General features: G+C 32.8%; 1 protein-coding gene across 1 annotated transcript in view; it reads right to left on the bottom strand.

Moving 5' to 3' along the window:
* GBE1 (1,4-alpha-glucan branching enzyme 1) overlaps window positions 1–23,313 on the bottom strand; it is a 252,721-nt gene that overhangs the window by 196,449 nt on the left and 32,959 nt on the right. Inside the window, exon 2 of the mRNA XM_081301178.1 lies at window positions 5,113–5,282. Within this exon, the coding sequence (XP_081157304.1) occupies window positions 5,113–5,282 (170 nt within the window). The remainder of the gene's footprint in view (window positions 1–5,112; window positions 5,283–23,313) is intronic.

Below are 23,313 nucleotides of genomic sequence, written 5' to 3'. Positions count from 1 at the left end.
AAGGTGTTGTATTGGTTAGGGAGTGGAGATCCAGCCAACGAAAGCCAGCTACAACCTGTGTGAACTACCATCCACAAGAATGTGCAGGCCACCCTTGGCAGCATCAGGCACAAGATCCATGAGAACAAGTAGCTCCCAGCCTGAGCATGGTGGCCATCCAAAGGGCCAGTGCCATCCTGCACAGACAGAAGCCTGTGATGGGGAAGAGGAAGTGGACCCATCACTCTTAAGAGCTCCTGAGCCCCATGTCCCAAAGAGCAATAGAATCTGTTGGAAAAAAAAAAAAATGTTCTAGGTTGTCCTTACTAACATTTGCCTAATACTCAGTAACTTTGTTGTCACACTCATAATTCATTATCAGTTGTTGCAAAATTATAATGAAAAGAATCAGCCTTCATCGGAAGGGGGTACTGGCTCAGTATAAGCACATGATGCAACTGGTAGAAGAACTGTATTCATATACTAGACAACAGACTACTCTTGATGTTTAGAAACCTATGGGAATCATTTTGTGTTGTTAATGTTTGAGACTGTCAAGCAGAAATTAATTCATTCAGTCTAGTTAATAAATAAAATTGGTGAAAGAATGAACATCAGATTAGAAAGCCAGAGGAAGTATTAAAAATATATCACAGTTTTTCTCAGCCTCAGCACTAGTTTAGTAAATAACCCTAAGACTTTCCACCTCTGCACCCCTTTGCCAAAATAAATAACATCAAGAGTAAGGAAAAGTATCAGGAAAGGAAAGGAGAGAGAAATTAGTAGGGATAGAAACAGAGTAAATTATATTATCTGCATTTATGAATAAGTCAAAATAAAACTTACAATTTTATATAACTATAATGCATAACAAAACATTAAAATAAATCAATAATAATAAAACACCCCTAGAAAGTTGCTCTCAAGAAACAGCACAATCTCCAAATAAGCAAACTGAAGGGTAAGCATGTGACAAAAATGCATTCAGACATCCCCACAGGGAGTTGAAAAAGACTACCTGGTAAAAGATTCCTTTCCAGTTTCCTTTGAAACCACAACTCAATAGAAATTCCATGAAACTTCATCAATATAAATATGGAGAGCTATCCTACCTAAATAAACTCCCTTGCCATTTGGGGGGGCGGGGGGGGGGGGCACTAAGCATCTAGAATATTTTTAAAAATCTGGAAAGTTTATAAAAATGTATTATTTGCCTTTACGGACAAATACTGTCATGCACTGCATGAACTGTATACTGTCATGTGATGCATAGTGACATTTCAGTCAGTAACAAGCCACATACACAATAGTGGTCTCCTAACATTATATAGCCTAGTGACTTTATAGTCATCTCCATTTGTATAAGTACATTCTATAATTTTGCCATAACAAAGAGATCATCTAATGACACATCTCTCAGAAACATATTCACATCATCAACAGACATATGACTATAATTTTTCAGCATCCTCTGTAAAACAACGCAAATCACATCTGCTACTTCTAAGCTAAAGTCTGTAGAGCCATCACAGGATTCCTCCTTCCTTCATTCATATTCTCTCTCTCTCTCTCTCTCTCTCTCTCTCTCTCTCTCTCTCTCTCTCTCTCTCTCTCATGACATCATGGGGCTTCTCCATTACCCTGAATTCTGCAAAGAATTTGACACATGGAAAAAAGCCACAGCTGACAATAGCAGTTAACATTAACAAGAAAGAAGCATTTGTTGTTGCAAGTCTTTAAAATGTTGGAGCTTTTAGTAACTTGCCACACCACAGTGAAAACTGATTAACACAGCCATCATAGATAAGGTGAAGGAAGAGAATGAAAAAGCAGTTGATATCAGAACTATACCTTATAATCATAAAGAACTTATAAACCAATAAAAATGATCACTGAACCAGGTGCACTGGTGCACACCTGTAATCTCAGCAGCTCAGGAGGCTGAGGCAGGAGGATCACAAGTTCAAAGCCAGCCTCAGCAAAATCGACGTGCTAAGAAACTCAGTGAGACCCTAAATAAAATACAAAATAGAGCTGGGATGAGGCTTTTGGTTGAGGGTAGCTGAGTTCAATCCCCAATACCCACTCCCCCCAAAAAAAACTGATCACTGATTTTCACAAATTTGCAAATCAGCACTTTTCAAACTATCTATTATGATGAACCAATTACCTTTTTAAACTCAACTCTGTGCAAGACCAATGCTTATAAATTGGTAAAATTTTTCAAAAATCCAAAGGAAAAAAATGACTCAAAAATCAAAACCCAATTTTAGTATCATTATTAGTTCAAAAGAAATAAAAAAACTGCCAAATCACTATGAAACTCTTCAAATGCTTACTCCCAATTTCTGACATAATTGTAAACAAATTCCAGTTCATGAACCTACACTGATCCACAGAACACACTTTAAGTAAAACTGTTTCAGAACATGTGGAGTTAAGAAACATAAAGCCTTTTATGACCCTGTAAACCTCTTGGCCATGATATAACTGGAAAAAAGTTACACACAAATGTGGTCTAGAAAACCAAAAGTAAAAAATTCCTTTTGGTATCTTTTCTACTCTGCAAAAATAAGCATGGTTTTTTTTCTCTGCAAGCTTACAAATCGTGGTGTGTGTGTGTATGTGTTCTATTTACTGACGATAGACATTTAAGTTCTGTGAAAAGTACCTAGCTCCTAGACTTAGTAATTTTAAATGAAACTGTTTCATTTATAACAAACAGGAACCCAATTATTTTATATTGACATATGTAGTTTACCACCATTCTCTCTTATTATCATCTAGATACTGGTAAACAGCTACTTCTCTTCATTTATTTAACAACCTGCAATAAACACGGTTTAGTACCAAAAGTCCAAGTCCATTTCAAATCACACTTAATTTTCTAAAGGATGAGTCTTTCTTATATTGCAAATGATTCAAAGTTTTAGAAATTCATCTCAAACCTTTAAAGTAGTTCACCCAGAAATACTTTTTTGGGTAGTAAGATTCCAATTCTGATGCATGTTATTATATGCACATTATTATTCTTTTGGTTTGCTGAAGTAGCTGCTAGCCATTTAAAAGGCTGGCTCTTTAAAAATGAATGAAAAAGAAAGAAATGATTATTTCATAAGCTGTCAAATATATTGTATTTAATGTGAAGGTGTTTTCCAAGTAATTTTTAAAATGTGTATGGCAAAGTCAGATTGGTTTGGGTAAAACAGACTAAACTATAATATTTTTGCAAGGCTTTTGAAATAAATAGTGATTCTTAATATAAAAAATAACTTTGTAAACGAAAGTATTTTTTTCAACTTTTTCAGTAAACATTATATTTCACATTCACAAGCTAGCTGTTACCCAGAGCAACAAAGTTAGGCAGTTATGACAAATATGGTCACCTTTATCCCCACTGAGACACTTGAAGAAAAGTATTTAGAGAGCTGAACTGTGTTTTCAAACTCTAAATCTGTTTTTTTAATTATTTTAAACACCAATCCATATCAGTTTCTTTCTTAAAGATCTTTTCTTAAATATCCTTTATATTTGACTACTCTAAGCACTTATGCCTTAAATGTTCTCAGGTCAGTTGACAAAAAGGAAAGAATATACTAAAACAATAAAATTTTAATCAGCAATAATATGAGTAAGCCCTGAGAAAAATACATCTATAGGAAATCAATTTCTAATCTGATTAAGAAAGACATCCTAACAATATTTTGACTATGTGAAATTTCCCAAAATTCAGAATTAAAGCCTAGAAATTCTTTACTTCCTACTGAAAATTATCTTTAAAAATGTTAATCTCTTAGACTTAAAAAATGAATTAGGTAAATTTCCTTCCTAAGGTAAATATAAGTCATATTAGCAGAAATGAGATAATTTTTTGCTACTAGTTTTTGAAAGTATGTTTTATATGATTATTTGGATATTGGAGAAGGAGGTCAGTAAAAAGGCAATATTTTTAATTTCCATACCAAAACACAAGTAAAGTTATGCTACTTTTTAAATCCCTACCAAAAGGTAAAGAAACAACAGTTCCATAAGTCAAATTTAAATACATATTTGAAAGTTAAGCTTCCCTTATATTGGGTAACAAGGTGAGAAACAGAATTCTTAAAGATGATGAGTGTTACAGTTAGAGTTAATTCTATAGAATTATCTGTTTCAATTCATCAACTGAAATGTACAAGGTCACATAAATACAGTTAAATGCTTTTAAACAGATTAATATCATTAGAAAAACCACCTAATATATTTTTAATTAGTCTTCATATAAATTTTCAAATTAAAAAAATCTATTGTAATTTGTGAGCTAATTAACATTCATTTTCTTTCCCTTTAAGTTTGGGACAAATTCAAACATAAAAGTCTTACAGATTTTCTAATCCAGGTAAATCTTGAAAAAAAGTACAACCAAAAAATACTTTTCTTCTTGTTCAATTATTGTAAGAAAAAAAAAAAAGAGTTAATGTAGATGAGGCAATAAGACACACAATGCTTTAGTTTTTCTTTAATAAAAGGAATGGTTAGTTAAGCTCCCACTAGGCTTTAAGCCCAGGAAGTCTGGCTTCCTGAACTGTTGTGCTTTCTAGAACATTAAGTTTGTCAGATTTACAGTGCAGATGACAATGCTGAAAAGAAATTTCCCATAGTGTTATGGAGACAGGAAAACTATAAATATTTGAGTGATAAAGGTTACCCTCTAGACTAAATGTTTACTTTTACTAAAGATTAAAAAAAAAAAAGGTATAAGGCTAAGGAGTATCCATCCAAGAACTCTGATGCCAACAATTCAGGTGCAAATGCTAGAGGGGCTTTATGCCAGTATTTTCACCCACTTGCTATTGGTTTTTGTCAAACTTGTCAATTTACTTGAGTAAATTTGGAGCAAAAACCCTAATATAATTTTTCTTATAAACCTTTTTATTTCTGGTACGTGTTATTACAACACAAAGTTTTTCAGGATATACGTATCATATTATAGCAGAAGCAGTTCTACTACACAAAGGTAAATATTTGATAATTACAAATAACTATCTAATAGTGCAGTTATGAATCTTCATATATTCTATACATAAAATATATATCTAAGTTTTGAATAGAGAAATAAAATTCTACTGACTTCAATGATTTCAAAATACTTACTAAAGTCTCCTGTAAGAAAAACTCCTTCTGCTCCTGGGGCCCATTCTTTGCAGTATAAGCCACCATCAGCACATCTGTGGATGCCAAATGATTCATAGCCTCTTGAAAACTTATCAATTCCGCCTTCATTCTCTCCAATGTCACTCAATATCTGGCTAAACTTCTTATACCTTTGAAAAAAGTGCAAAAGAAAATAAGTTAAAAATTAAATAGTCTTCCAAAAAGATGAACCATAATTAAGTAACTGCATTAGTCATATCAGAAACAAAAGACAAGATTAAAAAGGAATAATATAAATAATTTATTGGTAGATGATGGCCTCGTAGGATATCACAACTGCTGTGTCAAAATAAATCAAACAAATTCAACTAATTTTTTTTTAATTTTAAACATTTTGATATAAGAAATATAATGGTTGTATTATTATATGAATCTTTCAAAAACCATCATAATAGCAATTTCTATGACAAGATATTATAACAAAGAGAATTCCTACTCTCTCCCCCATAACTTCTAAGAAAATGAAAGTAAATTAAACAAAATCCTGCAAGAAAAATAAAATTACCCTATGTCAGAGTTTTATAAACTTTCCTATAAAGGGCAGAGGGTGAATATTTTAAGCTTTGCCAGCCATATGGTCTCTGTCACAGCTACTCAACCATCTCTCTGAAACATGAAGAAGGCCACAGATAATTCACTAATGAGCAGGCATGGTTGTGTTCCAGTAACACTTTATTTACAAAAATAGGTGGGTCATTTTTGACCTGCAGACTGTAGTTTGCCTCACCTTGCCCTAAAGCACCTAAGCATAGAAAGAACATATATCATATCAAACTACAAAAACCAATAACCATGAGAAAAAATTGAAGATTACCAAACAAGACCAAGAATATGGTTCTCTACACCTTCTCCCATTTCCTCCTATATTCAATATTGATACATCAAAAAAATGCCCATTTTCATTAATTTCCCCTATATATAGCAAAAAGCAAACTAGGAAGAAACTGTAGAAGTAAACCATGTGGCAGGTGCTCTCTGTCAAAAATGAAGGTAACAAAACCACAGAATGAATTTGGCAATGCCAATAAGCTTCTGAGCAGCTCCTTCTCCACCTATGGACTCCATGAAAAATGCTATGAATCCAGATGGAGATATAGATGGAACACACAAAGTATGAGAACTAATAAAAAAAAAAAAACACCCATTTAGCTGAACAAAGAGTCTTTCTACAGATATTTCAATTAAAAATGAATTCAATAAAGTCACGGGTAAGAGACTATATTACCATCAACAGAATGAGAAGCTCAATGACACTACAGACCTAAGAAAACGAGTGCAAGAACAAAATATGTCACTAGAAAATAATAAACAAATTAGAATTAACAATAATAATAAATGTAAAATGAACAAATATTGCAAATTAAAATAAGTAAATAGAGGACAAAATGACATAGAATTAATTAAAGTAGAGATAGCTGGTAACTGGAAATAAATGGACATAGAAGATACAAAACTGAAGATTTTTCTTTAAGAGTTAAATATTCATATTTAAAAAAGCATGCCATGTTTCAAGAAAAGTTTGGGAAGCAAACACACATCACACATATCACAATTTAAGCTATTAAAATTTAACACCTATGGGCTGGAGTTGTGGCTCAGTGGTAGAGCGCTCACCTAGCATGCATGAGGCACTGGGTTCGATCCTCAGCACTACATAAAAGTAAAATAAAAATATTGTATCTAAAAAATAAATATTAAAAAAAATTAACTCCTAAAGAAATATCTTCATAGACAGTAGGTAGAAAAAGGAAACAGCACATTAAAAGCAAAAAGATAAAGCCAAGGTCATATAATTCTAAAAAAGAAAAGTTGTAATGTAAAAATGTTATAAAAGACAAATTCTAATCTAAATGTAAGATATTTTTAAAACAGTCAAATTTAAAGAATGGTTTTAAGTCAAGAAGACTAATGAATCATTATTTAAGAAAAATAAACTTGTTTCATGGAAAATTTGACAATCAAAGGGTTAAAAACAGAACATACAGGAATAAACATTATAGAAATATGGCTGAGTACTAACTCTCTGAATATAGAACTATGACTAACCAATTGTAGAACTAAGTGAATGTGATCACAAAATCTGGACCAAATTAACAAAGTAAAAACATTATTTAAAAAAGTAGAAAAAATTGTGCTCTATATGTGTAATATAATCTGGAATGCATTCTGCTGTCATACAAAACAAATTAGAAAAAAATTTAAAAAACAGCAGTGAAAGGGAGATAGAATTGTAAAGTAGTCACTTAATACTGACTAAAATTTAAGTCTGTCATACCTTTTAATCTCATTAATTTTAGATGGGCATTTGGAAAATAACAAATATTAGGTAAAGAAAGTTATAGAAGAATTTCAACTATTTTTTATTTCCTTTATCTTCATTGTTTAAAATTAAATTTAACACACATTTATTTCACTCATGTTTTACTATATCATTTACTATCAAGTTTTTTCTCCATCCATCTACCTGTAGATAAGCACACAAAAAATAACACAAGTTATATTCCCTTAATATCAGTGACAATTTTACTTTATTTCTGATGAGGTTACTTTATACTTTCTCCATTACATTCTTGTAATCATGTATAACAAATAAGTATCATCTTAAGAAAATTAAATCACAGGGTTCCTAAAACTACATTACTTTTCCATTACATAGTCCTATATAATCCTATAGAATATTCATAAGAATTTTACTTAGTACATAAGAACTATGTTCATAAAATATGGGAAACTTAGATCATTTGAAATAGATCTATGGAACAAAAATGAGTTTCTGAAATAGTATTGAGACGACACCAAAATTAAGCACACAATAAAAGGGCAATTAAAGTCAGTACGGAAAGAATGGTTTAACCAATACAACACTGGAATTTACAAGTTTGTCACTGAAAAGTGAATCTTTAAATAATTTCCAGGCATCAAAATTATAAATACTAATTTTTAAAAATAAAAAATAAAAAAACATTCACAGAAAAGAACCTTAAAAAAAGATTTTCAAAGTCTCATAACTAAAATTCCATTTTTCACTAAAAGGCCAGTCTGCACAGACAGGGTGCTGTCTGGACAAAAAGACATTCTCAAATGTTTTGTTGAAACACAAGTTAAAGAACAATTTGGCATCAGCTATAAAGATTTCAAAATCACACACTCTTCAAAGTAAGGAATTCCTTTTTCAGAAATTTACCCTTTGGATACATCACATAGATAGCAAAGACACTTACATGTACACTGACATTCATTATAGCACTATTTGTAATAGCAAAGTAGGGAAAACAATCCTCCTATTTACAATGGAAAACTGTCAAATAAACTTGTGAAATATCCAAACAACAAAGTCCACAAGAGCAATTAAGAAAAATGAGGTAGAATAAAATGTGTTCATATGAAATCATGCACAAAATAATCCCAGTCTCATGGATAGTCCCTATTCCAGGGTATACAAAATCAGAAGAGCTGGGCAGTTACCATAAATATGAGGTACTGATCCCCAAAAGAAACACAAAAGTGCTAACCAAAGAGGAAAAAAAAAAAACTACTGAGGTTGGCCTTAAAGTACGGGAAACAACAGAAAATAAGAAGGAGATATTAAGATGGAGAGTTCAAAAGCTATACCCTCTATTTCATAGCTACAGCCCATTGTTACCAGTCTGGTATTAATTCCAGAACAAGGAGAGGAAGGGAAAAAAAAAAAAAAAAAAAACCTCCAGACTATCTACAAACTCTTCTTAATTGAAATACTGGCAACTTTTTCAAAATACTAAAATACTGACCTGGACAAATTAAATCTATGGATCAGGTGGAACACCAATGCAAACACTTTAAATCCTATGAGAAATATTTCTCTTAATCTGTTTCATGTATCAGTCAGCTATACTTTTCTGTATATGGTAACTCTAAACTATATTAAATGGCATAAATAATAATAAGCAGTAAGATAATCAAATAATGTGATATAATCAACAAAAATATATGGGCTTAGGGCAAAAAATACACACACACATATACAGCAATACAAAGAAATTTACTGATTTCTTTAAAAAGCATACACTAGGTGGTTACAATACTTTAAAAAAAACAGTTTTAGGTTTAAGTTTAAAAACTAATCATTCTTAAGAAGTTTCATAAGGTATGTTCAAATGTTCCATTTGGTAAAATTTCAATGGAAACAGGATTATAGCATCATATTACTTTAACTAAATATCTTGACTTCCCTCAAGGTCAGCCCTATAGCTGAAGATAGAGGAATGCACATTCCACTTTGAAATCACTGTGGCTCAAAGAAGAAAATGCCTGAGGATACAGCAAGCTCATCATGCCTGTGCCCTTTCCGACTACAGTAGTCTTTCTTAATATTTTACTGAGAATTTATAGATATTTAAAAACTAGGTCAAGTTTTTCATAACCAACAACATAAAATGAAGTTAATATAGGAACAAGTATTTTGTACAGATATAATGAATTGTTATAAATATTATTAGATTTGATCTCTACATTAATGTTAAAAATCCCCTTTCTTATAAAGGAAAACAGAGTCACGGAAAAATAAATTACCCAAGATCAATAAATAATAGAGGTATAATCAATAATCACAAAGGTTATACTTAAAAAATTACTTTTAATTTGGTATTTAGTTAAGTCTTATACTTAGGACTGTTAATCTTAAAACTAAAATAATAAATGCTGAATAAGTCTAAGTTTAAATCCTAACTCTGTTACATGCTATATGTGACTCTGAACAAGTCACTTAATATTTTTCTTATTTTCTTTCCTTTTTAAGCAGAGAGAAAACTTACAGGTCACAGGGAATCAATGAAATGAGGGTGGGAGCCTTACCCAATGTAGCCAACGTGTGATCAATAAATGTTAGCTATAAAGGGTCTCCACCTAGAAGTGGTAACACTTATACTTTAAAATGTATCAGTTTTCATTGATTTATAACACTTGTTTAGATTTTTAAGGTGCATGTTAATTATTAGGAAACATTAAGATTTTTCCCCTCAAATTTCAAGTGTTTGAGAATACTTTCCAATTTTTCCCTGCTATAAGAAAATTAGGCATACTAACATATAACATATACTAGGTACTTCATATTGATTTAAATGTATGCTATGGGATGTCCAGGAGAATGTTAAGTAGCTTATATTTAAGTGCAGTTACTATAAGGAAGTAGTAGGGGACAAGGATCGGGAAGAAAAAATAAAACAGGCTAAACTCTGTGTTCTCCTGAAAGATGATTCATCCTAGATCAGCACTGAGACTCCAATTTCAGAGAGGGTTGTGAACACAGATTTGTCAGGGAAGATGGATCATGTCTTATCTACAAATGTCTTGGATGTAGAATCCATTCTCAAGTGCTTCTGAGTGGGCCTAAAACTCACAAACCCCCTCAGGGAAATCCGTTCTTTGCTAGCTTAATTTTTGAGATTTCATTTTGTTGTCCACTTCCTAGGGGAGACTTAGTTTACAGGCAAGTAAAAGCATAGAAATAAAAACTTAAAAGAAAATTGTAATAGCTAAAAAGGAAGGAAACAAGATTAAATTCAGGGGAAGTAGCACTTTGGTTTGTCTTAGAAAAACAGGTTTTGGGCCTAGGCTGTAGCTCAGTGGCAGAGAGTTTGCCTTGCCCATGTGAAACACTGGGTTCGATCCTCAGCACCACATAAAAATAGACAAATAAAATAAAGACATGCTGTCCATCTACAACTACAAAGGAAAAATAAAAACAGATTTTAAATCAGTCTTTAAAAGGTCTTTGGGTATCTGGCAAAAACTTTCTTCTTTAAGCAAAAAATATCCAGAATATACAAAATTATTCATTTATTTAGGCTGTCAAATGAGACCTTAAGGTGAATATTTTATGCTTTCCAGACAGAAGCAATTATTTAACTACCAAAAACACATGTTTATTGCATTATAAAGATATTTATTCTATGCTAATAATTTGGTTACCACAAGATCCTTGTATCAAGTTGTTCATCAGTACAGTGAAAAACACTATTCAATCCATGCCTATCAGGCTGAAGCAGAGATAAGTGAGAGTTAACAGAATAAGAAGTAAGACAACAGGAAGGAATTAGTGGTTCTAACTGAGAGAAGAGGTAATAACAGAAGGCTTTAGGGAGTAGCTAGCACTCGAGTTATAATTTGAAGACTGAATAGTATATTTTGGCAGCTAGAGAAAAGACAGAGAAGAGTATTACATGTGTAAAAATTAGGTGGTTTTGTCCACATGACAACTAGCTACCTGTATCAGAGCAGAAGAATGTGGAGGAATTTAGTAGCCTTTTTGAAAATATGATTTTCAACAATAAATTGAATAAAAAAATTAAAACCTTTAAAAGATTTATACAGGAGACAACTGATATCATCAGAGACATGTTTTAAAGAGAGCAGTTTCAAGGGATGAATTTTGGTAGGGAGAATTCACAGATTAATGGAGTCTTTATTAAACAGACTATTAAAAACACCAGTATTATTTTGTTATACAAGATTGAACAATGGTAAGAATTTTAAAATTGATACCACAGAATTCATGTGTATTTACCACAATGAAATGTCTGAGGCAATTAACATTTTAAGTAGATAAGGTTTATTTAGCTTGCAGGTTTGGAGGTACAAGCCCAAGATTGGGTGGCAGCTTTAGTTTGGCTTCTGGTGAGGAAAGCTTATCATTGCAGGTGCAAATGTAAAAGTAAAAGGGTCAGATCTTGAACGGAGTGCTGAGAGAGAAAGAGAGACTCTGGGGTCTCACAGTCCCTTTCAAGGGCAAGCTGCAGTGATCTAAGGAACTCCCATAAGGTCCTACCTTCTAAAGGCATACATTAGTTCTCAGTGTCATTACTCTAGAGACTAAGCCTTTATATATATATATATATATATATGAACTGCTCAAGAACACTCCATAGCCAAACAATAGCAATGTGGTTTCCTATTTTTAAATGATATACTTTATTATTAACGTTAAATGTCATTACACCAAAATACATGCATAAATTTTCAAAATTCCATTTAAAATTTTAGTATCATTTCCTATCTGCAACCAGCTTAGCATTATATTCTTCACTTCATCTGTCAGGAAACAGAAGAAATGAGAAAACTTAGGAACAGGTGACAAACAAGAAGTAGTAAAATCCATCTATGTATTACATAAACATTAGTGAGCATCTACTATTTATCTAGTATTAACCTAGTCACTGAGGAAAGAGATAAAATACAAAGTCCATGCCTTTAAGACATCATATGTGGGAGACAGAAGAGCAGAAAACGTTTTTATAGGGCATTGATAAAGCCTTAACATATACATAAGTAGCCAGAATATTAATTCCACAAAGACAAGGAAAATTATCTGTTCTGGACCCAGACATATTCCAAGCACCAGAAATACCCAGTATGTACTTAGTAAGCACCTATTATTTGTCAGATTGTCTCTAGCCTATGGTGATAAAATGGATAGAGTTAGGTTTCAGATTAGACTGTTATGCCTGAATTTGAATCCCAATACTGCCTTTTAATAGCTCTAAGACTAAATTTCTGAATCTGAAATGATAATAATAAAACCAACTTTATAAGATTACTTTTCTAATAAAATAATGTACCTAAATTCAACATAAAAATAATAAATAAGCACACTATTGGAAAAATGAATGTTTTGAATAAGGCTTATGGATTTTAGATCAACACAGAAAAATCAATAGCCTATTAAAATATAAGAAAGATAAAATTCACTATAATCCTACTAGACCATACATACACACACACACACACACACACACACACACACACACACACACAATCTCTGATTCACTCAATCCCATTGGCCCTCCAAACTCTAGCTTAACTTACAAAGGTTGTGATTTGCAAACAACTCAGCTACTTTTAGTATCTGAAAGATACCCTGAAGAGGTCAGATACTGAAAGTCTGTGAGTTCAGGCTGTTCTAACCAACTACCATAGATAATGGTTTAGACAACAAGCAATTATTTTTTAAAGTTCTAGAAACTGTAAAATCCAAGATCAAGGTTCCAGCAGATCTGTGTCTGGAGAAGGTGCTCCTCATCCTGGTTTGCAGGTGTCTGTCTTCCCCCTTGGATCTTCACATGTCAGAGAAAAGAAACACACAAGCCTTCCTCCATGTATTCTTACAATTATACTAATCCTAACAGGAAGGCACCACCCTCGTGGCCTAATTATCTACCAAAGGCCCCATCTCAAAACAAAATTACATTTGGTACTAGGGTTTCAACATATGGGGATTCAAATAATCAATAAATAGCACTACAAAATGGATTTGTGGGAAAATAATGGCCCCATGGAACAAATTTTGCCTAGTAAGAAATAGAAAATGGGAAGGAGTCTTCAAATCAATTCCTTATCCTTCCTCCTTAATGTCCTGAATGACCAAGCAATCAGCTATGTAAGAAAATATTTTAATCTCAATAATTCATTTCACCAGCATGGGTATATATCAGGACCAACAATGTGGCTCTACACAGATAAATAACAAAGATTACATAAAAATATTTTTTTAATTGAGGGAATTGGAGGAAATAAGGTCAATTCAAAATTGTACTCTTTTAAAAGAGTCAATACTACTTACAATAATGTCCTCAAAGTAAAGAGTAGTTATTGTTTATTAAATATTCCTTCCTAAAATATTCTTTCCTAACTCTGGTACTGAGTGACAGATATAAGTAGGTCAGGGGAGATTATTGCTGAAATCCTTCTACATCTAAATCCCACATTTTTTTAATATGTTCCTATTCAATTCATTTATTGATATAGTCCACTTAGTGAGCATTGTATGGACTCCTTATTTCTTTTAATAATAAGGCACTTATTTCTAGAATTCTATATTTACAATAATGGAAATACTCTAAGGTTAAAGACAATTTAAAGAATCCACTATATAGCCATTAATGTAAACATACTTTGACTTCTTAACAGATTAATTAATTATAATAAATTAACAAAATGTAGCTAGAAATTAATTTTAATCACTGTGCCTTGTCTCATGGTTGCAAGCAAATTAATAATATATTGCCCTTGCAGTTTACCAAGGTATGATTAATGGTCAATATTAAAATTTCTGGGGTATTCTTGCAAAGTGAAAACCTGAATGCCTAACTAGAAAAAAAAATCATCTGAATGCAATAAATCAGAATTACTGAAGGTAAGCCCTGTGAGATGGCCCATCTGGTCAGGCCTAGAAGTGTCAAGGATTGTCCCAAGCACTTGAAGCTGCCAGCCTCTTTATCAACCTCTCTCTTTCCAGTCACGCTCCTGTTCACGTCTTTGCTACATGCTCTGCTGATTACCTTGGAAAAGGGCAATGCTGTAACTGTTCAACTGACCTTTCAGTTTATTTTCTCTTGTGTAATATGAAACATGAGCTAACACAGTCTTAGTCTACTGATTTCTAGGAAGAATTCTGACTTAATGTTTCAATGGTCTTGGCTCAAATAACAGTCTGCTCTTCTGTGTTCAGGTTTCTCTTTTTGGAAAAATTACATGGAAAACACCAGAACAATGGGCTAGACAGACAGAAGCTTTGGGTCCTCTACAGACCATAATCTGCAATAACAGTGTGCTTCTGAAAATGTATGGTCAACTAGGATGTTAAGAAGGAATTTCAAATTTTAAAGTCACTACTAGAATCTTGCTTTCAATGTGATTTTCACTGTATCAAGAGATTTAAAAATATGATGTTTAGGTCTCTTTGTGTTATGACACGAATCTTACTATTACTCAGACACTGTCAAAAATTCTATACTCATCAAAAAGTAGGAAATTTAAGGATTCAAAAGATACATATTCTAGACCTGAATCTATGGTACTATCCATGTGACCTTTAGGAAGATAAGCACAAAAAGGTTTGAGTTCTTTTTGCATAAAATTGAGAAGATGAATTGAAATGCCCCATACAAATCTAAGAAACTATAATTCATACCCAACTTCTCTGATGTTCTGCCTGACCATAAGCCGGGAAACAAGGGAACCAGCTAACCACATACTAAAACTATGAGTCAAAATAATACTCCTTCCTTTTAATTTACCTCAGGTATTCTTCACAAAACCAAAACAAACAGAAAGTTGACACCAAGAGGTGGGGTCATTACTGTGACTATAGATGACACTGTGGATCAGAAGCCTTTGGAAATGGTTTGCCGAAAGGGTTTGTGAAAGTGGGCTAGAAAAAGCTCTAATCAGAGCTTACTGGACATTTCTGATGGGCGCTCAAAGGACCCAAATACTGATAGAAAATTCAAGTACTTTGCTCTAGGACAATAGGAAAAATGCCTTGATGCCATCTCAGGCAAGACTCCACACATTGCAAACTCAAGAGTATAAACATGAAAACTCCTTTGAAAATAAAGCACTCAGGATGCCCTCCTCAAACAGGACCAGCTAGGGAATTGATTCCCCAGGATTCACACCACCCCACTTCAGCTGTTTAAAAAACAAACAACAACAACAACAACAAAACACTCAAGAGTTCACTGTATCCAAGGTCCAAGGGGAACCACTTAGTGCTTCCACTAGCAGCAGAAACTGACATTATCCACAAGTACTGGATTTGCAAGCATGCAGAATGTAAGAATTTTGCAGTCATAGAAGTCTCTGCCAAGATTTAAAAGGAAAATTTGGGAAGCCAGGCAGCATATGGCAGGAAACTGAATTCCCACAAGATGCTCCTGACAGGGTGATAGTGAGCAGTGAAAATGAAGCTGGGGCAACGATGGAGACCCCAGAAGTCTGAGGTGCCAAGAACATGGAACACCTGAAATGGTTAGCCACAAGTAACAAGCAGAGCTGGCCCAAGAGAGGCCATGTGGGACTATAGTAAGCAAGGTGATAGGGGGAGGCCCACCCAAGCACTTTGGAGCTCACACCACGCCACAAGCTCACACCATGAAAAGGGTATTGGGTAGGGAGCTTAAGGATTTAATATTTGGCCTGTTGGGTTTCAGTCTTGCTTGGGTCTGATTCTTCTTTGCTACTGTCCTATTCCTACCTTTCAGAAAGGAGAGGTTTGCCCTGTACCATTGATGTATGCAGTTTTATTGATTTCACAGGGAGATATAGCCAAATCTGCTATGAGTTTCACAGATGACAATGGACTTTGACTTTTGAGCAATGCTGGAACTGTTAAGTCAAGAGTATTCTTGGGAGATGAACTGAATGCATTTTACATTGTGAGATGGACATGAGCAGAGACTAGAGAAAAATATGTTGTTTGGATTTTAAATGTTCCCTGAAAGCTCATGTATTAAAGGCCTGATTGCCAGCTGAATGATGGCTTTACTGGGAAGTGGTGGAAACTATAGAAGGAGAGGCCAAGTTGGATGAAGTAGGTCATTGAAAGCATGCCCTTAAAGACTATATTGGAACTTCTTCCTCCCTTTTTCTCATTCTCTCTTCCTCCCCTCCCTTTCTCTGCTTCCCAGTTGCCATGAGGTGGACAGCTTTGCTGCATCTCAAAACATTCTACCTTATCACTGGCCCAAAAACAATGTATGCCACTTGACCATGTACAGAAACCAATGAAACCATGAGCCAAAATAAATTTTTCCTTCTTTTAATTTGCTTATTTCAGATGTTTTGTCACAGCAATGCAAAGCTAAAAACTGGATGAGTGAATCAATTTTCATTTTGACAATGGCGTATGACTCACTAAATAAACATGAAAAATCCCAAGAAGATGGGTGTGTGTGTGTGTGTGTGTGTGTGTGTGTGTGTGTCTGTGTGTGTGTCTGTGTCTGTGTGTATGTATGTGGATATATCTATATATATGTATCTAAAAAAATCCACATTTTTGGACTAAACAGTGGTGAAATATCAAAGGTCTATCAAACATTCTAACAGTTCTTTTACATTACTGAGGCAGACAAAATTTTCAAAATTCAGTCTGCTATAAAACTACAAAGATCAAAGAGCTTTCACAGACTCCCTACATATTGGCAAGATCTCTTTTAAGTTAAAAATAAAAACATTGAAGTTTTATACCTGTATTAATTAAGATCACATTATATTACAAATGCATGTGTTTATATATGTAACATATATATAAACATTCATGTATATGTATTATGTAAACACATGCACACAAACATATATATATATTTTTTTTTACAATAAACTAACATAGACCAAAAAGAATAGCTCTGAAATTGCAACAACAGTTTGCAAGTACAGTGGTCTTACATACTATCTTTGTGTTTCACAATTTATTAAAATTTCTCCTAAATTGCATATTGTAGTCTCTTAAATAGAGTTGAAATAAGATAAGGTATTTAAATATTATTTAGCAACATATCTCTGTGGGTTGTATAATGAAGTATAGACACAAAATAATATTTATGAACATTACCATATGATCAAGAGTCCTACACCAAATTAAACTACTATAACCCAGACTACAATGCTATAAGCAGATTTGAACAAATATCTAAAGTTAAATTCCATGAAAATATAACCAAATCTGTTTGCTAATAATGCCATCCTGATTCTAATATAGTAACCTATTCAACATCAGTAAAATAGAAAGTGAATTCACCTAGACTTTCTATTGCTCATGGGCAATAGTTTCCTGCTTTTGTATTTCCAAAGTGTTCCCAGATCACATACTGAACTGATCATTAATGTGGCCTATTCATAATCAAAGCAAGTGAAAACATGAACTCACAGAGGCTCCTCATTACTTACAGGCAGGATTCACAAAAAGCTTTGACCAAACTTCCAAAACAGCACATTATTACAAATTTCTCTAACATTTTTTTACCAGATTATGAGTGCAATAAAAACAAGGATCTTTGTTTTTCTTTTAATTTTATGTGTTTATCCTTTTGTACAGTATAGGTTCTCTCAGCATGTGTAACCAAGAGATGCTTGTAAAAGGAGAAAAATCTCTTAATATGAAGTGATTTTAATATTTTATATAATATTTAATATCTGTAAAAAATATGTAATTCTTTCAATTTTTATGTCAAAAATTCAGTACTATTGTACATGTGAGAATTACAAGGATCAGAAGGGTTAAGATCAGTCAGCAAGTTATTGGAAGAACCAAAAATTTAAAAAAACTTTTTTATGTTAAAGTACTTTAAAAATAGTCATACTCATAATAATGACTTGTAACAATGACTAATTCCACTCAATTTCAAATCACTTTTAATAAATTCACAAAGTTTTTATGGAAACTTTTAAATGTTAGGATTAATAACTCTACATAATATCTTCTAATTACTGAGTACTGCCCATGGATATTGCATATATGATTTTATAGAATATGTATGGAATATTCACATATAAACTATTAGGATGTGTTAGATCTATATTTATTGACATAAAAAGTGGTTCATAGCTTACTCCACAATATGAAAAGGAAAGCAAGTTTAAAAGATTTTTTGTTGTTCATTTAGTTATGGACATATATTAATGTATAGAAAAATTATCTGAAACATTATATATCACAATATAACTATGATCTCTTGATAATGGAGTTGATTTTTTTAATTTTCCCTTAGTTAAAAATATAACGATAAAGAAATGAAGTAAATTATAAAAGAATAGACATTATTTTAAAGCTTGTTGTTTCAAAAATAATTTTAAAGTTTTATAGTAGGACATGTTTAATCCAACTATCTAACAAATGTTCAAAAAAATTTATTGAATAGAAGATAAAAGAGGGATAAAAAATAAATAATAAACACATCTTATTAGCAATTCTACTGTTAAAAATCAATAACTGCCTAAATCAGTAATATTACCTACTATCCCTGATTATACTGCTGAAATCCAAACTACAAGACTCTTTAAGGTTTAAAGTTGATCAATTTTGCCTATGTTCACTTCTACCACCTGCTTTATTCCACTTTTCAATTCATTCAAAAAATACTTAGGGTTTAGGGCAAGTACCTGGACACCCATGTTCATAAGCATGCACACACACACACACACACACACAAATACATATAATATCATACACGCATAACATGTAATTTCTACTTAAAACTCCATTACCTAATCAGGTACCTAAATTAACTACTGTTAGTGCTCCTGTTAGTCTCTGTAAGAAAGACAGACAGATAAGCAGGAAGGCAGACCCACTGACTCACTTGGTGTCTTCCTTTAGGAAATGATATTTGCTGATACCCTAATTTCCTCAAGGACATCACGCTGCAAGTTTCAAGGTATGTCCTTGGCACGTAGTATGCACTCTCATTCTCAAACTGTCAACCCATCCCATGACAGAAACTGACACACATCCTCAGTTTTATATCAAAGTAATTTTTTATTTTAAAAAAATCTATAATATCATAGATGCAATATTTAAATAAAAACTACCACTGAGAGGACAACAGAATAAACCATTCATTTTTTATCTTATACTTTTTCTTTAAAAAAAAAGTAATACATCTTAAATTACTTCACTGCCTGTTGCGCAGAGAGTCACGGTGATAGATCTATTTTATTATTGTTTGCTTCAAGACCTATTTCCCTTCTTTCTTCTTACTTCCAGCAACACTCTTGAAACCACGCTTACAAACAATAAATACTAAAAGCAGTGGCACTGAAGCATGACATACTCATTCTCTTCTAAGACTGGTTACCACCAAAGCACAAAAGTCCAGCTCTGCACTCTCAAGAGTAACATTATTTCTATTTAAAAAGTCCCAGAGAAGACAGAGGCAGCCATGTAATTATGCATCTGCAGCCACTCTATCCACTCTGCCTCCTGCTTACAGCCAGTGTGCAGTATTATGAAAAACACTAGTCTTTCAGCCTCATAAATCAACTCCAAAATCAAAGCTTGAGCTTTTGCTATGTTTTTATTTGTTTCACTCTCTTTGTTTTTATTTCTTATCCTTGGAAAACACTAGGTTTCAAATTCCCTCCTTTTAACTTGCTGCTAGAATCAACACCTAAGTAATAATTGTACCCCATCAAGAACAGGGCAGCAAAATTAGAAATAATGCAGTATTAAAAATAATGTCAGTCCTGATTTAAGCTCTACCAATAAATATCACTGTTACTGTTGGCAAAAAAAAAAAAAAAAGAACAGGGCAGCTCAACAATGCAACTGAAAAGTATGTTTGACATTTTTCTCCACAAGACTCCATTCTTGGTTCCTTACTGGTTCAGTGAACATGGTTTTAATTGAGAGACATCAGAATGCAACAAAAGACAAACTACAGAAAATATATATGTGGATCTTTAAAATATTTTATATAACTCACTTCAAATGGAACTAGATTTATTTCCAAATTCACATGAAAACAACACTATTTTCCAGGATTTTCTTATCAACATTTTATATTTAAAAGATGAAAATGCTTCCAAGTATGATAATAAATTAATCTACTGTTTCCCAATTATTTCCTGTAGTTCTGTAGTATCAAGATGCATATTAAAATTATGATTTTTCAACCAAATTCACCTACTCTCTGATATCTTTCTAGTTAATAAAAAGAATCACAGATGTTTCAGGACAGAAAAAGGTGTTTTTTCTGAATAAACAGAAAAGTATAAAATCCCTGAATGATTATGATATAAGTGTTGCAAAATTTCTTTCTAGCTTCCACAACTCCTCTGCAAAGTTCTAAAACCTCTTTGTAGTCATAATGAAACAAGAGATTGAGAAGAAACTAGATTCTCCGCTTCTACTTGTGGGTGAAGTCTGTATATGTTGCGGGTCTTTGCAGTAAAGAAAGTCTGTTTTAGCATTAAGAACTAATCACTGTAGGGAAATGCCTGCTAGTGTCATCACTGATGATCATAGCCAGCAAATCAGGATTCTTCTCCACTACTATCAAGTGGACTGTTGCAGCAGTAAATGTTGAGCTATCCCCTCCAGTATTGCAGCAGATCTCAGTAGCTCATCACAATTTCTTTCTGGGTTCTTACCTCACAAATTCAAAGAATAAAATTCACAGACAATAATACAAGGAAAGAGTGAAAAGGGTAGGATTTATTCAAGTAAGACGTAAAGAAAACTCTCACAGGACAAGAGGGGAACTGAGAGGGATTGCCCGCTGAGTGTATTGGTTCAGGAGTTTATATAGCTCTTGGGCCAAAACTATTGGTCAAATTTATGCTAATCAGATCTTGGGAAAGTACCAATACTATTGATTAGCCCTTGAGTCAAGAACTTTCCTGTAGCCTCCATTAGATTGTGCCCCGACTTCTGTTTTCCCACAGCTCCAGGAAAAAGGCTTGGATTCAATAATACTTTAGCTTAGCAAACACTGATTTAATCTATATACATAAAAATATGGTGTCTTCCATTAAGAGAAAATAATTCTCATTCATCAGAAACAAAACTTCATTTTCCCAAAATAAGAAATGCAAATCTAAAATTCTAAAAAAAAAAATTGAAAATTCCTACAATTCCAAACACTATAAAACCAAATGCTAATACCAATTTTAGACATTTGAGTCACATAAATCCTCTAAAATCAATAATCATACTTTAACATATATTATATTTTAAAAGTATGCTTCTGTAAGTGCAGTCCCTCTGCATTTGACCTAGCTGGGATGCTTATAAAAACCAAGATTTCTTATATATTCACAAAAATGCCTGCTGCTGGACCCAATTTATGAAGATAAGGAAATTATATATTTACACAGAAAAATTTAGATACCACCATAATGTATAATAAACTATTTTAAATTGTCTATTAGTGGATACACTGCTTATTAATAAATGTTAGTTGAATTGATAATCATGAGGAATTTTTTTAAAGCCTTTTTAAGGGAATAAGATGAACCATATCAAAAACTCACTTTTACCAGATGTTCCAGTTTTGGTAAATTCCAGTATATTCATTTTTCATAAAATCATACTTTTCCTATCAATTATATTTTCTACCAATACATCTTCCTTCAGGATTTTTTTTTTTTAAAGAGTAAGTGACCTTAGGACTCTCTTAACTCACATCAGTATTGAAGTATATATGAGAAATGCTACTCTCCTAAACTAGGTCTTTGGTTTTATTTTAAGAACAATGAAATGTTTGTTTCTCGACAAGAAGAGTCAGAAACCACTCAAAGAGTTATATAAAGAAGAGTTACATAAAAACTCAGTGATGCTAAGCAACTCTGGGGCATTACATGAGCAACTTCAAGTCTGTGCCAACACAGGGATTATTCCAAATATCCCAGCAGTTACTGCTCAGAGCTAATGATGCTTACTTGGCTGTCAGCACCAAACAAAGTGTTATTGCCCAACTAGGCTCTGGTTATGCCTTGGTGACTTATGTAAAGTTTAGCAGTGAAGGGTAATATGAGTGAGGGGGAGGATGTTGCCAGGGAATGGGGGTACTGGTTCCTTTTGTTCTCTAAGGCAGAAATGATAGCCATGGTAACATCCAATCAACCAAATTACTGAACTGATGTAGATGAATGGTCAGAATACTTGATATTCTATAATAAAATGCACAATTTGGGGACAAAATTCCTTTCTAACAGAAATGGTGCAAGTAGCTCACATTCTCTTCCCTTAACACAATATTTGTGACATTTTCCTAAAAGAGAACCAAAGATCTTATTATTATTTGATAACTAGTCACAGATGAATTAATCTATCATAAATGAAAAGGGGGGTGATTCATTAATTATATGATTAATGAGAGGATCTTTAATTCAATAGATGGGAATTTGATCAAGGCATTTACAGAATAAAGTACTTTTTGAGAAGTATTGTCAATCCAGATTTATTACATTTCAAAATTTAAATATTTACAGATTAATTTTTACTCAGTTGCCATTTAGTGATCATTATATAAAGTCAAATGTTTCCAATGCAACTTTTCAAATTATGATGAGAAACAAATTTCAAGCTAAAGTATAAGAGAATATGAATGTCAATATAAAATGAGACTCCCAGCAAAAAAAGGAAAAAAAGTAGGCAGTATATTTTTAAGCTTCTTTTGGAAGATAAATTCATGCTGAATAAATTGAAGTGACATTTGGTTTCTCATAATTCCAGCCTGTACTGATGGCCTCCTAAGTAACAGATTCTTAATGTAGCCTTTTTTCAACTGACATCCAGCCAGAATTGTCAAGGCAAAGATTATTTTTAAAGATGCTCACATAATGATTATTTAGAATAAAATCATCTAATTATATAGAATATAAATT

Source organism: Spermophilus citellus, assembly GCF_964194105.1.
Source record: "Spermophilus citellus genome assembly, chromosome: 7".
Taxonomy (NCBI): domain Eukaryota; kingdom Metazoa; phylum Chordata; class Mammalia; order Rodentia; family Sciuridae; genus Spermophilus; species Spermophilus citellus.
This window is presented reverse-complemented; position numbering and strand designations above follow the sequence as displayed.